Source organism: Salmo trutta, chromosome 1 (assembly GCF_901001165.1).
Source record: "Salmo trutta chromosome 1, fSalTru1.1, whole genome shotgun sequence".
Lineage (NCBI taxonomy): Eukaryota > Metazoa > Chordata > Actinopteri > Salmoniformes > Salmonidae > Salmo > Salmo trutta.
In genome coordinates, this window is record NC_042957.1 from 46,766,055 (window position 1) to 46,782,900 (window position 16,846).

Below are 16,846 nucleotides of genomic sequence, written 5' to 3' on the forward strand. Positions count from 1 at the left end.
TACAGTACCAGTCAAAAGTTTGGACACACCAACTCATTCAACAGTTTTTCTTTACATTTGCTATTTTCTACATTGTAGAATAATAGTGAAGACATCAAAACTATGAAATAACACATATGGAATCATGTGGTAACCAAAAAAGTGTTAAACAAATCAAAATATATTTTATATTTGAGATTCTTCAAAGTAGCCACCCTTTGCCTTGATGGCAGTTTTGCACACTCTTGGCATTCTCTCAACCAGCTGTGTGTGTAGCTCTAAGCTCACTCCTTCCTCTCCTACAAACTCATTTTTATCTGTTCATCATCCAGTTGCTCTTCAGTCCGGTCAGCACTGGCCAGCTTCCATGATTCCCTCCTTCTCATGACCTTCGACCTCCACCTCTGCATAGCCGGAGTGGAATTCCTGCTTCCTGAACTTCATGGATGGCCAGTAGCTGTTGCGTCGCTATTGAAATAAGATCATACAGTTCATTGTTTTTAAAAGGTTAAAGAGAATTGGAGGAGAAGTCTACATTTAACAGGACAGAGCTTGGTTGAATGTGAGCCCTGATTGTGTTACTAACCTGTAAGAAGTAGGGGGGTGAAGCAGCAGAAGGATGAGAGTTGATGTAAAGAGTCAGAAGTGTCAGAGCCAGCAGTAGCACCAATGCAGCTACTACACCTGCTATAACTCCTGTGTGAGCTGACCCGTCGAGGTGTCTCGGGGGGGCTGTCTTCACGTCTAACCAGCAAAGAGAGACAATGTACAATCAAAATCCTGTAACATGGCTCCATACACACAATTCAAAGTGAATCAAGATCCACCCACCTTCACCATTGTATAGAATCACACGTTTGGTGTCATCTGGAGGAAGCTCAAATGTAGGATCAGTTTGAATATTGAGCAATTAGGACTCAAACTGCTTCCATTGTTATTTTCCTGAACTTAATTTCTGTGCAATTTCTTTGCATGTTCTAAGAATACTCAGATTACTGTAGGCACTGGCTAAAGACAGACACTGAGCACTAGAGCATTACTATGCAGGTTCTTCTAGCTCTGTTTAACGCTGCTGCATGCACAGTTGAACTCTGATACTCCGATATAAACCCTCCCAGGCACACTCATTTACAGACTTGACTTACTCTCCGTGGCAGGGCCTTCTAGTAGGGGCTCCAGGGGAGTGGTGACCTCAGAGTCTGAGGGAACTGAAGGGTCAATGGAGCTGTCTGGTCTCCCCATGGAATAATCCTCACATGTGACATCTTTGGCCTGTCCATATAATGGATGGGAATTGTGGTTTTAACAGAGGAAGCTGAGACTGTGATTTACATTTGATGTACAGTGCATGTAAAGTATGTGAACGTTCATTGACATTGTCCAATTCTACCTCTTCTGAACAGGCGTAGTCCAGCCACTCCTGCCTGTGTCTGTCCATTCCGTCTGAGCACCTGAAACAGACACAGATGTCAAACACAAAGAAACAAGGACTCCTTTATTCAGATAGTGACCTACACTCCTCTCCTGCTCACCTCTGGAGGATGTTGCACCAGGTACAGCCAGAGGTTAGGTTGGACGAGAGGCAGAGTTCACAGCTGTCATGCTGCAGACAGGCTGGACAGAGGGAGGGAGAGACAGAGAGACCTGGGTTTTGATTCTGCAGCGACACGATTGGCGTCGGCATTAACATTATACTAAGCTGTGCCTGTGACTGGTTATTGAGGATGAAATGTCTGAGAGGCCTGTATGAGGGATAGAGATTAGCTGCTTACTAGGCAATGCAGTGAACTCAAAGGCAGAGTTGTTGGTGATCTTAGTTGTATCGATGTCCACCCGATGGTACTCGTAGAGCCGACGTTGGGCATCTATGTGAGAGATATCATTTCAGATCATTTTAGCAAAAGCCTTTGACATCAAAGATTTGCCAACCTGGATAACTGTGGGTTAGGGTTAGGGAACCCTTTGGTGCTAACCTGAGGATTGAGGGGATGGCAGGTTTACCATGAATGCATCTGACAACCCTGCCTTCACTTGGTGCTCAGCAGAACTTATCACCTCCACTGGCAAAGGTATCTGAAAGAGCAAGATTGACAGGTAGAGAAAAAATGGACAGAGAAACAGAAAAGTGTGACTGTTTTAAGATGGAATACATTAAAATCAAAGACGTGTTGAACAAGGTTCATTAGTGTGCATGTTGTAAGTCTCTCTCACATCTCTGTAGCTGAAGGTGATGGTCCCTGTGAGGTGCAGGGCAGCCTGGAAGGTGTATGCCCCCTCTGCTTCCCTCCCGTGGAGTCTCACCCGCTCCCACTGCACCACAAACACCTCACCTGTGGTCAGTACAGGACAGGTCACACAGAGGTCAACCAAGGGTCAAAAGTCAAATAACAAGCGTTGTCTGAATGTTACTCTATGGCTCACCATTGTCCAGGTACTGCACAATAGACTCCTTGGAGAAGCTGGGGTCAAAGTTGGCCATGAGGGGGGCGATGTACTGTGTTGCTGTCAGCATGCGGTGTGTGACCTCTCCCATGAAAATAAACCCTGGGGAAGGTCAGAGGTCAGGGTTCTATAGAGATGCATGGCAAGTGGCAACTGGTAGTTACAATAGTTCGTTCCTTCTAGGCTTAACGTAAGTAACAAGCAGGGAGTAGAAAGGAAGCATTATGATAAGTGGCTCCATCTGAGTTTGAACAACTTGCCATGTGTCGGAAGAATAATGAAATGTACCTCCTGTTGCTATGGTAATCTGCCTCAAATAATGTCCGTAGAAGGGGAAGTCAAATGAGAGGGCGACCTTCTGGAATACGAGGAAGAGAGGGAGGGAGGGAAATGAAATGTGCGTGCACGTGCGTGCGCGTGTGTGTGTGTGTCTGTGTGTATGACTCACCGCAGCTTGTCTGTGTGTGTTGGACAAAATGCCATGCATTCTGACTTGGCCATGCTCTAGGTCGTTTAGATCTACCCAGAGTTCATCTGTGCGCTGATCATCAGGGCCAAAACTACGCCATGAGTAATACCTACCAGCGTTCTCCTGTTATAAAAACAGTAGAGGTGAGTGCAAGAGGAGAAGTTGAGGGAGAGATAGAATAATGGTGTGAGAAAGGGTGGAGAGGAGATGTTATAATGAACAACAGGGTTAACAGGGAAAGCAACATTTGAATGCAGGCCCACATAAACAAAGAAACACACACTCTACATTGAGTGCCAGTCTCCAGTTTATTACATAGTAGTATAACAAGAGAGGGATACTAAATATAAAGAATGCAGGGTGCATACTAAATAAGTTAAGGGGATACGCTTTTAGAAACCTTAGGATATCCTTGAATGTCTTGGACTGTAAATTTCAGCCCCAAGGTTGAAATGATTCACTGCAATTTGATTTGATCTACATTGTTCAACTCTTTTCAATATACCCTCTGCAGTCTAATGCGGTTCAACATTGATTTGTTTTGTCTAAGGCCAGCAGGGAGCAGTATTCTACCACCACAACTGGAACAAGCGAATCTCGCGTTGACATACTGTATGTACATATCTTGCCCACACTAGTGTGTTGTTGGACCACTGCCCCAGCGCCACTCACCACTAAGTGTGTCATGTTGTCTGGTAGGGTGTCAATGGTCAGTCCTCCTCCCAGTACTTCCCTGGCCACCCTGGCGTAACCCAGCCACGGCTCTCTGGGGGTTCTGTGTGATGGCTTCTCATGCTGCTGTCCATTCACATGATACCGCATCTCTGTCCAAAACACAGTGAGCCAGTGACACAGATCAAGTCAGTGTCAGTCAGAAGATTCCACTCGGTCAAATTATAAACAAATCAAGCATTTGCTTTAGGCAGTGTTGGGGAAGTTTCTCTGAAAATATTTAACCAAGCAACCAATTACTTCTCACTGGTAGAAGTTAAGCTACACTCAAACTAGCCTTAAGAAAAATATACTTTGTGAAAAATCGCTCTGGAGTCAGAGGTCAACAGAATGTGTAATTTAGCCCATTAACACAAATCAGTTTAAAGTGAGAATTAGGCAGGTCTAATGCTGAAAAAAGAAAGGACATTCTTGCCTACATCACCCAGATTTTCTTTTTGCAAAAAAGTAGTGTGTATTTCAGTAGTTAGCTACACCCATGGCAGAAAAAAAGTAATTAACTTCTGAAAACACGACCAAGATTAGAATTAGGTTCAACTACCACAAAGCTACTGCAAAATGTAGTTAAATTACTAGTTGAACTACATGTAGTTCACTACTCCCCAACACTGGCTTTAGGTCACTGCATAGCCCTGAAGCAAGTGTGTATTTCTCAATGCAATGGTTTGGATATTGCTTCCCCCCCCCACTGGACATTTTGTTTAGTTGCATCTGGTTGGTTTTCTGCTAAAGTACTTTGAGCAGGGGGCGGGAAGCAGGGAGTGTTTTTGTTCGGTTTGGGACATTTCTCAGTGCAGTACAGATGCTGTCATTTTTGTTTTTGTTTGTTTATTCTGGCCCTGCATGGCAATTGCTTGTGAGTTATTGAGATGGTTAGTTGCCAGTTCATCTAGATAAGTCAGGAGGTGTTTGAGATGAGTGGTGCTGGAGATGTTGTTGTCTGTGCTAGCTACATTCCATTACTAATTCTGCTGGCCTTTCGCCATCCAGTGTCATAAGATGCTGGCTAGCAACGTTTGCAACATCCAAGCCTTCTCGTTTATGTCAGCAGTGTTGTGTTTTATGTGCACAGAACATTGTACGTGCATTCTATCTTTTATAATGCACTTCTGTATAGAATACAGTTGCGAGATAAAGTTGTATATCAAGCTTTATCTTGAAAACTTGACTGCTGACATGCACGTTTTTGGGGGATTGTATTCATTGCACTAATGATCAAAATACTAAAATATACGTTTTGAGTGAACTATACCTTTACAGCTAGAATCCTTAGTTGCTACATCAATTTTTGGACAAATTAATCATATATAGCCATTACATCCTGAAGAATATAACTTATAAATACCTCATGAGTATAGTTCAACTGTTGTACCCCTTCAGAACCTAACATACAAGCTTGTTTTACTCCAATGTTTGTACATAATGGAAATGTAAACCATCAACACTGTATAGCCTCAAAACATAGTTACAACTATACTTTTGATATAATGGATTGTCAGTCCTTGCATCCATAGCTCTGACTACGCATTTGAGAGTGGTTACATTTCTCTAGGCCCATTCCTCAGCCTTCAGAATATAAAACATGTGGTAAGGTCAACTTTAAATAAGCTCGGCAAAAAAAGAAACGCCCTCTCACTGTCAACAGAGTTTATTTTCAGCAAACTTAACATGTGTAAATATTTGTGTGAACATAACAAGATTCAACAACTGACACATAAACTGAAAAAGTTCCACAGACATGTGACTAACAGAAATGGAATAATGTGTCCCTGAACAAAGGGGGGGGGGTCAAAATCAAAATGAACAGTCAGTATCTGGTGTGGCCACCAGCTATATTAAGTAATGCAGTGCATCTCCTCCTCATGGACTGCACCAGATTTGCCAGTTCTTGCTGTGAGGTGTTACCCCACTCTTCCACCTGCACCTGCAAGATCCCAGACATTTCTGGGGGGAATGGACTTAGCCCTCACCCTCCGATCCAACAGGTCCCAGACGTGCTCAATGGGATTGAGATCCGGGCTCTTCGCTGGCCATGGCAGAACACTGACATTCCTGTCTTGCAGGAAATCACACACAGAATGAGCAGTATGGCTGGTGGCATTGTCATGCTGGAGGGTCATGTCAGGATGAGCCTGCAGGAAGGGTACCACATGATGGAGGAGGAAGTCTTCCCTGTAACGCACAGCGTTGAGATTGCCTGCAATGACAACAAGCTCAATCCGATGATGCTGTGACCCACCGCCCCAGACCATGACGGACCCTCCACCTCCAAATCGATCCCGCTCCAGAGTACAGGCCTCGGTGTAACGCTCATTCCTTCGACTATAAACGCAAATCCGACCATCACCCCTGGTGAGACAAAACTGCGACTCGTCAGTGAAGAGCACTTTTTGCCAGTCCTGTTTTGTCCAGCGACGGTGGGTTTATGCCCATGGGCGACGGTGATGTCTGGTGAGGACCTGCCTTACAACAGGCCTACCAGCCCTCAGTCCAGCCTCTCTCAGCCTATTGTGGACAGTCTGAGCACTGATGGAGGGATTGTCCGTTCCTGGTGTAACTCGGGCAGTTGTTGTTGCCATCCAGTACCTGTCCCGCGGGTGTGATGTTCGGATGTACCAATCCTGTGCAAGTGTTGTTACATGTGGTCTGCCTGTCTGTCCTTTCTCCCTGTAGTGCTGTTTTAGGCGTCTCACAGTACGGACATTGCAATGTATTGTCCTGGCCACATCTGCAGTCCCCATGCCTCTTTGCAGCATGCCTAATGCACTTTCACGCAGATGAGCAGGGACCCTGAGCATCTTTCTTTTGGTGTTTTTCAGAGTCAGTAGAAAGGCCTCTTTAGTGTCCTAAGTTATCATAACTGTTACCTTAATTGCCTACCGTCTGGATTTGTATTTTTACGAATTATCTTTGAAAGACAGGGTCTTGAAAAATGGACGTTTCTTTTTTTGCTGAGTTTACTAACAATTTTTTATTTTTTGTTATCTGCATTGGACTATTTTGTCTATTATCATACAGTACATCTCAGTTATTATCAGCGTCATCATTATATTAATCGTTTTTTTCTGGTGAACTTGCCTGCCTGATCCAGACAGCTTCAATGTTGCGCAACTTTTAGGAATATTTCGTCCTGCTCTGAAAGATGGGGTGTGTTCATGACGTCACATGTACTATATAAATCTCACCGCACGTGTTTTTTTTCTTCAAACGGAGTGTCTCTTCTAACCCTAAATTTGTGCCCCTTCCTGTACGATACGTTTACTGTTTTGTTTCTTGCTTTCAGTAGACGACAGGAAGTTTTCGAATATCGGTAGGCATATGGCAAACAAAAAAGCAAAGAAATTCACTCTGTGACGCTCACTCTTCCCGGTGGAATCACCATGAACATGCCGTGGTCAGCATGGCTGCCGCGAAGGGTTCGTCTCTGCTGCTCTGGTGATTTTTCTCTGGAAAGAACTTGTTGAGCAGATCAAACTGAGCTGGGTAACAGGCGGATATAAATGATGATTCTGGTCGAAAGCCCGTGCTCAAACATTTTCAATCGTTTACCGGTTATAAAATGTGCAGTCTGTTCACGTTTGAATTTGCTTGCTAGATTAGGGAGAGCGATGTTCGTTATTTTTCGGATACCGTGTGTGATAGAACTCCGACTCAGAACACGGCATTTTTTGTTACCAGATTTTGTTGCACTAACTGGGTGGAATCAATTCTGACTGGCACAGGCATGAATTGTATATTACCAGTGCCCTTACTGAATCAAATCACTTAATTCATGTTACCTCTTCAGAACGTTTAGGTATAGTTGAAGAAGGTTGTGTCATACATCCGGCCCAGGGTAGGCCGTCATTTGTAAATAAGAATTGTTTCTTTACTGACTTGCCTGATTAAGTAAAAATTATCTGGTGCTTGACACTAGGCCACAATTTGTGTACACGTGGCTTGTTTCTGACAAATCTGAAAAGAAGCCTATGTTTAGCATATAAACAGAAACCTAAAACCAAACACTGAAATAACCTGCAAGTGGAATGTGTAGAGGGAGCTAGGGGTTGTAGGGAGGAGCAGGGCTGTAGTTGGCCAGCTCTGATCAGTTAAGTGGTCTAGAGTAAAACCCTCAAGGCCATCGGTACTTAAATCACTGGCTAATCACCAAGACAACAAGAGGAGCCTGCCTGTCTACGGGACTGAGAGGGGGGCAGGAGGTGGAGGAAGCGATGTCACACATGCAAAAAACAGTCTGGATGGAAGCGTGACTCTTTACCACAACAGTCCATTACTATTAAGATGTCACTTCCTAATAGTAAAGGGCTGTTGTAAAGAGTCACACTTCCATCCAGACTGTGTTTTGCATGTGCTTTGTCACGCTAGTAGGATGATTGCTGGTAGAAGGGAGTGAAGAGGGTTTAAGTGCAGCTAAGGTTCATCCACCCCCCCCCCTCAAATAGACTCAGAAAACCAGGGCTTTATCACTCCATCATATTTGTAAATCATAAATGTCTTATTTTATCGCCATTATCATTTGACATTCTTACCTGGTACTCTGAATGGTTCTAGCAGATATTTATTTCAAAGGAAATGTTAAGTTATTTATTTATATGTATATATAATCACTAAAACATAATGACCACCATGTATGTACTACACTGTCCAACTGGATGTATATAACTGATATAGATCCTATAAATCACTGTTAAATTCCTATGCGTTCTATAGCCTGGTCCCAGATCTGTTTGTGCTTTTGCCCTGCTCCATTGTCAAGACAAACATGTTTGGTAGTCAGCTCGAGTATTTGAAACAGCAACCTTTTAGTTACTGTCCCAACACTCTTAACCGGTAGACAACCTACTGCCTGCTTGGCAAGTGAGCAGAAACAAACTGACTAGCACCAAGGCCAGTAATTATATGGCATAACCCTACAGACTATTATACCCAGAGCAGGGGGAGACCAATTAAATACATCAAGAGGCTTCAAGTCGAGATCAGGAGTATATAGAGAGCTGTGAAGGGGGAGATAGGAAATGGAGGGGACTAAAGGACAATTAAAATGCTAAAAGAGTGTGAGAGGCCAATGATAGTGGGTAGTGTCGCGAGGGAGATTTGGTCCTAGATTTGTTTTGTATCCTTGCTCTTCTTTTTGAGGAAAAGTACAGGGCACAGTCTGCAAAATAAAATATAAAAAGTCTAATTGGATCTTTGGTGTCACGTTTTCCCCATAGACATATGCGTTTGCCAGCACTGCAGCATGTTTCTGGGGAAATGAGGTATGGTATGATTGGTGATGTGAAACATATAGGACCGTTCTATTTCTATGGCTACAACATCCAATTCTCTTGTGAACCCAGTTTCAGCACAGTACTACAATCCAGGGTCATCTCCCCAGATGGGAGAGAGAGAACATACAGAACCAGTTTGAAGAATCAGGCACGTGTGACTATGGTGTTCGAGAAGGTCTGTTTTTAAAATCAGCAGGCGGGGGTGATATATCATGTATTGCAGTGACTCCCAAACTTTCACTCTGCCCCCCCCCTTCTATCATTGGCGAACGTCCTGTTTGTTCATGTGGAATCTGAGTGACTCAAGCATTACAACAAAATCAACGGGCAAAAAAATCAACCTAAACAACGTTAGCTAACATGGGCTAGTTGATCTGGACATTTCTGACAAGTTATAAAGATCTCTACGGTGACTGACACGGCAAGAGGAGAACTGCAAATGCACTACCCAATTTGGTGCGTTCTGCCATTTACAACTTTTAAAAGTAAGTTGAAAGCCCAACTGACTTCCCCCTGCCGACCCCCTCGGCCCCACAGTCTGGGAACCACTGATGTATTGGAATGCCTTATGACAGAGGACAAATAGGATATGACAAGTGAGAATAGCATTATAACATAAACACCTCTTCTGTTAGAATATAAGGCTCACACAGAGTGTCTGGCCTGCTTTATCACAGGCAACTGTCACTTAGTCACAGACCTCAGGCTTTCATTTGATATTAATTGTCTTAAACAATTGGAGTCCAGGTATGCTAAAATACTATTTTAAATGACCAAAGGGATAGTACTAGAGCCCAAACTAATTTAACGGGAGGGTCATCTGCCCCCACCCGCTCTCAGGCATAAACAACATGGTAAAGTTTAAACTACAGCTCATAGGCCGATAGTCAGTCAGTCTTCTGGCCTGAGCACTAAAGTAACCCTGATGCTGTGAAACCACTCGGCCCATATTTCCAGGCCTGTTTCTGTGGGTGGTCAGTCAGACCGGGAGGCAAGAGGGCACTCCCTTTCCTGCATGAGAGAGGCTGCTAGGGCTGGCTCAGGATCAGCCGGATGGCACATTACTTCCACAGCTCAACTCAATGTGGCTGATCATATGAATATGACTTACCTTCTTTTTTATTTTTGCGCTGTCTCTATGCACACTCACAGAACTCTACACACTCAGTCACACTGACATTCCAGCACACGCACTTCATTTGCTCACACACACATAACACGCACACATTCATGTTGACTACACACTCACATACGATGATCATATGCGCTGCTGCTACTCTGTTTATCATATATCCTGATGCCTGGTCATCTTACCCCTATACATATCTACCTCTATCACTTCAGTATCCCTTGTAAATATGATATAGGCACTGACCCTGTATATAGCATACTTACTTTCTCGTGTTCTTGTTTCTATTTCTTGTGTGTTTTTGTTCTACTTTATAGCACTACAATGATATTGATTACTGCATTAGGAAAGGCATTTCACTGTACTTGTGCACGTGACAATAAAAACGCGAAACTACAAGTCCACAGCAAATTATCATTGATACCTGAATTATGTGAACTTTTGACCTAATATGGGAAAAAATGTAGTTTTCTTTTTGAAACATTGCTAAATATTTTTTTCCAGACATTATTATGATGAATTATTGTAATGTATGGTAATTATTAGGCTTTGTACCCAGGTCATGGCATTGCCTTTCAACAAGCGGGTCCAGTCTTTACACCAGGGACGGGCAACCTTTATGGGGGTGGGGGCCACCAAAAAATGGAATTCATTATGAGGGTCCGCAGTGGCTCGTGGGTCTGCTCACCCACATCCATACCCCCCAACCTTGCGAGCAAAACATTTTAGCGGCCCCCCTCGTGACAGCAAAGAGGGTAAAAAAAGTTTTCCTGGAATTTTATAACTAATTTCATGCAATTCTACTTGCAATTCTATTTTTCCATGGGGCGGAGAGAGTTTTACACCATGTGTATTCTAGTATTCTAATTCTCAACAGTAAGTTGAGACCCCAACTGAGTTCCTAAAAAATATATATATTATTTTGTACTGGTCCACGGGCCGACAAAAAGGGGGCCTGGCCGCTAGCTGCCCATCCCTGCTTTACATTGACACATACTGCAGGCACACACACCCACTCACTACAGCTGCAGTGGTAATTGTAGGGTCAGACCCACAAGAGGAACGACCACCATACAGACTGCCCACAGAAAGCGACTGTGAAGAGTCTGAAAACCTTGCATGCAGCTAATCAAGCAAATTGTCCTCACATTATAACTTGGACACATTACTAATATCATTAAAATAAAATGTATGCCACCTGATGGGTGGCATAAAGCACGAAAACTTGCATGATAAAACGGATAAGGTAGCAGGTGTTATGCTGAAACAAGATTTTCTATTCTGAAAAAACACCAAGATCTCTTCTATGAAAACAAGAGAGCAGTGATGACCTCACACTTCCTCTGTTATGGTGAAACCCAATCTCTCAGTGGATGAGGGAAAGGAATTAATTCTGGTTTTCATTGTATGATAAGACAAAGCCCATAGCGAACTAAGTCAGGCATCTCAATGAAGATCAGGGCTGAACCATGTCTTATTCCCCAATGCAAACATCACGGCTCATCGTTAAAGGGCAATTCCACCACTTTTCAACCTCATTTTCATTATTTCCAGCACAATAGCGTTGTCTACATATGTGAAAACGGCGCATTTATACACTTTGTAGAAGAAAAATGTAAAGTTAAAAAGTCATCAAAAGTTGAAAGATTTTAAAAACTGTGATTTTCAAACACTATGAGGTTTCACTGTGACACGGCGAGCAAGAAAATACCCCCCCCCCCCCCCCCCCCGGCTAGAAACAAGGTTTTAAAAATCCCTGTTTTATTTTGTTTCTTTTAATCCTACAGAGAAGCACATTTTAGGGCCTTTTCTTCTTATCTCTTTAACCCCAGATCATAGAAACGTGACGGTAACACGTATGTACCCACTGGTATGGTGCTGGAGATAATGAATATGCGGTTGAAAAGTGGCATATTGAGTTGCCCTTTAGGATTGTAGGTTCTTTGTCTCCCTCCCTGTCTCTTTATCCTTACTTCACGGATCCTTCTGTTCTCTTGGAACTTGCCAGAAGTGTCTGTATAGATGTCACAATGACCCTTGCTGTTGCCGATCAAAATCTCCACGACAGCGAAATCACATCTATGGATGTCATCCACACAGATATTTAGTATATCCAGATTTATCCTTTCCATTTTTATTCTGTTCAGGCTTGGCCCCAGTATGGCTGCACCAGACACAAGTCGTTTGTTAAATGAAATTCTCAACAGGACAAAGAACAGAGAGCCCAGCTCTGAGGTCAGCAGCCTCACAATTCATTTTCATCCCTCAAGCTATAATCTGCCTTAGCTGCTGCAGATAGCTCTCTGCAGATAGCTCTCTTGATCCTATTTCAAACAGCTTTTTTACACTGCACGTAAAAAATAAAATCATCTAATTTTATTCTGTGTGAGATAAACACGAAAAGCAATTAATTCAGCTCAGTGAAGAGCTGTTGCTGTTTTGAAGGTGGTAGATAGTAACAGGGAAGGAGAATGGGATGCATCTTCCTTTCCCATTGGAATATTGGAGCAAACAAAGGTCACGAGGGGAATTCACTCAGCAAAGAGTACTGGGTGAAGGGAAATAAAATATGAATTCGGAGCAGAGATTTGGCTAATAAGGCGTACAGGATTTATTGAGAGGTGAGGAGGTCATAGAAAGAGGAGTGCGGTGGTGGGACAGTGTTAGTGACAAATCTAAGTACTCAATCTCTAATAAAAGGCTTTATATGGCTAGGAGGAGAAACACATCACGATGCATCCCCCTCCATCAGTCTACCAGCATTCCTGTCACACCCCAAGCACTCAGAAATGCATACACTTTCAACACACGTACATACAAACACACATGTAATATGTCATTGTTGTACTGTATGTGTGTCTACAGTTTTGGTCAATGTTGTGTTAGTTGTTTTGTGTGAAACTTTGTTCCTCCTGCTGCTGTTGGACCAGGTGTCTCTTGAAAAAAAACGATTTTTATCTCAATGAGAAAAACCTGGATAAAAAAAAACATGATTCATCAAGCTACCACCTTTTTGCCTACATTCCTCAACAGTTTTTCTCTCTGTCTTGTCCCCTCTTCTTTCCCACCCTGGACTGCCTTACTTTTAGGCTAGCAGAGTGGCAGGGAGAAACATGTCCAAATCTAATTTTAGGCAGAAGCAACGCTGTTTTGTGGGTTGTTGTTCTGAGTCATTCTGGAACATGGTGTTTTTTATGGTTACACTTTCATTGTAAACTAGGTCACTTACTTTTCTGCACAAACAAAAAGTATAAGGGTATGCCCATTTCCAAACACAATCATGAACCTGCACCATTTTCCATATATAAGTAAGTTAGTAAAAACAATGTCTTCAAAGATTTCTCTATGTAGGTCATTGAAGCCATGAGATATCAAAAAAATAATTCCATAACACACACACATCTTTTTTATGTTAAATAACAAAGTTATTATTCCATGTGATCATAAATTGCTGTGACAGGTGGACAGATGTAAATGGCATATATTATGTAAATAAAGGATGATTCTGGGATAAAAAAAGTAGAGAAGAGTCTGGATGAGGTTACTATTGTAAGGCAGAAAGTACAACACCTGATTGACCTGAAGACAGGCTGTGTGAAGCATTGGAAGCTGCCGAGGGGAGGACGGCTCATAATAACGGCTGGAACGGAGCAAATGGAATGGCATCAAACACATTGAAACCATGTGTTTGATGTATTTGATACCATTCCACTAACTCCACTCCAGCCATTACGACAAGCCCGTCCTCCCCAATTTAGGTGCCACCAACCTCCAGTGTAATGAAGAGAGTGATCCATGGGGGAAATGAGGAGGGAAGGAGGGAGGAGACAACAGGTGAAAAAAAGGTGATGAAGTACAGTGAGAAAAGAGAATCAGGATGGAAAACACAGGAGAGGTAGGGGAGAAAGAAAAGCTTACCTGTTTGTTGCTGAGCCCAAACTCTCCCCAACTCTGCCTGGGAGAGACAGATGAGTAGCAGGGCACTGAGACACATGTTGTTTAGCAACAACAAAACACAGCTCTTTCCCTCTCACTCTTCCTTCTTCTCCCTCTCTTCTCTTTCAACTACACAGTTTCGCCTGGTCCCAGTCACCCTGTAGCTCCCTCTCCCCCCCTCCCTCCCTCCCTCCCTCCCTCACATGCTCTCTCCCCTTACACACTCTCTCTCCCTCTACAACACCCTCTTAAAGCTGTTCTTCCGTTGCCATGGTGATTACAAAGACAGAGGGATGATAAGGCGTAGCAGCTGAGGAGATGAAAGTGTTCTCTCTCTCTCTCTCCCTGCATGTCCTGCCTCTCTCATGTTTTCTATCCATCCTCTTTGCTTTGATGTGCCCCACGCTCTGTCTCTCTCCCTCCATATTTTGACTGGGATGCTAGTGAAATCATCTGGAATCACAGTGGAGCCCTCTCTCTTATCTCTTAGGGAACTCAATAGTAGAGGAGTACATGCATGCCATGGCATCTCCTAGCCCTGGACAATGATATAGTCTCTCTCTGTGTTCAGACATGGCTGCTGCAGAGAATTAAATGAATGCAGTTAAAACAGTTAACAGCACTTCTAACCATACAGCCACCATACCAGGTAATTACCACGACGACATTTACAGGTACTGTCCATGAGCACTTTAGTTTTGGGATTCCATGCCCGCTGCTATGAATGTTTATTTGGTCAATAAAAACAACCATATTGTCTGAGTATTGAGCATACATTTTGTGGGTCATATGAAAAAGCGGCATGTTTTGTTTGGTTATGGTTTAATTTCCAGGCCCATGTGATAACAGTTGTGTCTGTTATACTGTTCAAATAAGCTTTGCTTTACAAGCACTGTGTGGTTATTTCCACCATCCCTCCGCTTCTCTCTCAGCTGTTTCATTACAATCAGTTCCACTTCGAAGAATCAGGCTAGAGAACGCTGGTGAGGAAATGACAGTTGAGCCTTTAATAGATTCACTGCTGGAAAATGTAGCCTACATACTAGGGCTAGGGACATGTTTAGTTGGGCGTGATACTCAGAATGTCATTGAACATTGAAATGTTATAATAGAACTGACTATTCTCTTGCACAATGAAAAGATACATCTCGGTTTTACTGTAAACAAATTTCTATAAGCATGTTCTGAATAAGCTCCCAAATTTAATTTGCTAACACTGGTCTCTACTGGTCATCTGGAGAATTACAACATTAACAGAGGGAAAGACTTGAATTGTCAATGACTCACATTATACTGCGGTCAGGCTTTTCCACGAGTCAGTCAGATTCAAAGAGGTCAATAACATGTGGATCTGGATGTAAAAATACACACTTCCGAAGAATGTTCTGCTGTTCCAGTGTCATTTCAACTCACACTATTTCTCATATTCAGCTCCTCTCCTGTATTACAAACACCCACTCAATTCTGTAATCTTTCCCTCTCATTTAACACAGCTCTCTCTCTCTCCATCTTCCTTATTTCCTTTTTTAATAGCCTTTTTTACCTCCCTCTCTTTTTCTCTTCCTCGGCTCTCCCTGGGACACGGTCTCTCTCTCTCTACATTTTTCTGTTTATATCTTTCATGCGTCTGTACATCTGATCCTCCTGTGCTGTGCAGCCAGCTGGGTAAATATTGGCTCTGTGTTCTGGATGCGGTGGGTGTGTTACTGAAAGTAATCAGATTATGTTACAAAATGTGGGTAATCCAAAAGTTACGTTACTGATGAACAATTTTGACAGGTAACTAGTAAATTACATTTAGAAAGTAACCTACCCAACCCTGCAACCCCCCCCCCCCCCCCCCCCCCCCCCCACACACACACACACACACACACACACACACACACAGAGCAGTCTAAGGCACTGTCCGGGTTAGGGTTAGGCCGTCATTGTAAATAAGGATTTGTTCTTAACTGACTTGCCTAGTTAAATAAAGGTTAAATAAAAATAAAATAAAACACACTTTATAATTACAAGAGGTGGAGCAATGTTCTAGTAGCACTAACCTATAAAACACTTACTCAGAACATTGACTAGAAGACCTCTGTTGCCAAGACTGTACATCAGGGGGTATAGCTCAGTGGTAGAGCATTTGACTGCAGATCAAGAGGTCCCTGGTTCAAATCCGGGTGCCCCCTCATTTTCTTTGAAACGTATTGATCACAGATCTAATAGTTGTTATCAATGGTGGGTTGGTGAATAGTGAATGGTGACTAACTGGGTAGGTAAGGCCGAGATAAACATGGGCCTGATTCCGACACAAGTTAAGCGCGCATAAATGGAGCTTAAATCACTTTCTATGCAGTTTTCTCTCTACGTGTATTCTGAGCTTGAGAATAGCATGCTATTCACCTGCTATTTGTTTTGGGTGGAGATCAAATAAATGGTGTAGTGGAAATGTGTCTACAGATATCCGGATTCTGACCTTGACTTAATTCCCTAATAATTCCACCATCTTTGCGCAGAAGGAAACCATGAATAAGGTCTGGAGAACCTAGCGGTTCCAAGTGGGAAAAGCATCTACTTTATTTTTTCTGATAGAAATACAGTAACACAAATACAGTAGCACTGCAATTTACAAATTGATAAGAGCTGTTGATAAGAGCTAGGTAAATGAGTAATGTGTTTGGATAAGGGAATTGTACATATAAATAGATAGATATATAGATATATATATGTTGATAGATATATTTTACCTTATTATCGCGAGAGACAAATGTTGAGCCAGTCATATGGCAGCAAACTGAAGCATATCAACATATCAACTTTCCCACAGTAAAGTATATTTAAATTCTACAGCATTTTATTGTAACTTGCAGGGATGGGTACTCTCGAATGTCTTAATTATAG

At 42.7% G+C, this 16,846-nt stretch overlaps 1 protein-coding gene and 1 non-coding gene across 2 annotated transcripts; one reads left to right on the plus strand and one right to left on the minus strand.

The window, feature by feature from the left end:
- Nucleotides 1-289: 289 nt before the first annotated feature.
- LOC115197480 (plexin domain-containing protein 1) lies at nt 290-14,112 on the minus strand. Its single transcript, XM_029759054.1, has 13 exons — nt 13,940-14,112; nt 3,563-3,714; nt 2,870-3,013; nt 2,710-2,779; nt 2,401-2,523; nt 2,191-2,309; nt 1,953-2,052; nt 1,752-1,844; nt 1,512-1,593; nt 1,370-1,430; nt 1,125-1,251; nt 566-723; nt 290-447 (listed from the first exon to the last, which is right to left on the minus strand). Exons 1-13 carry the CDS (start codon nt 14,013-14,015, stop codon nt 328-330), a joined length of 1,425 nt encoding a protein of 474 aa, XP_029614914.1. The 5' UTR covers nt 14,016-14,112; the 3' UTR covers nt 290-327.
- A 1,950-nt stretch (nt 14,113-16,062) lies between these two features.
- Nucleotides 16,063-16,134, plus strand: trnac-gca (transfer RNA cysteine (anticodon GCA)). The gene has a single exon. It is a non-coding gene; the product is annotated as a tRNA-Cys (tRNA).
- The last annotated feature ends 712 nt before the right edge of the window (nt 16,135-16,846 follow it).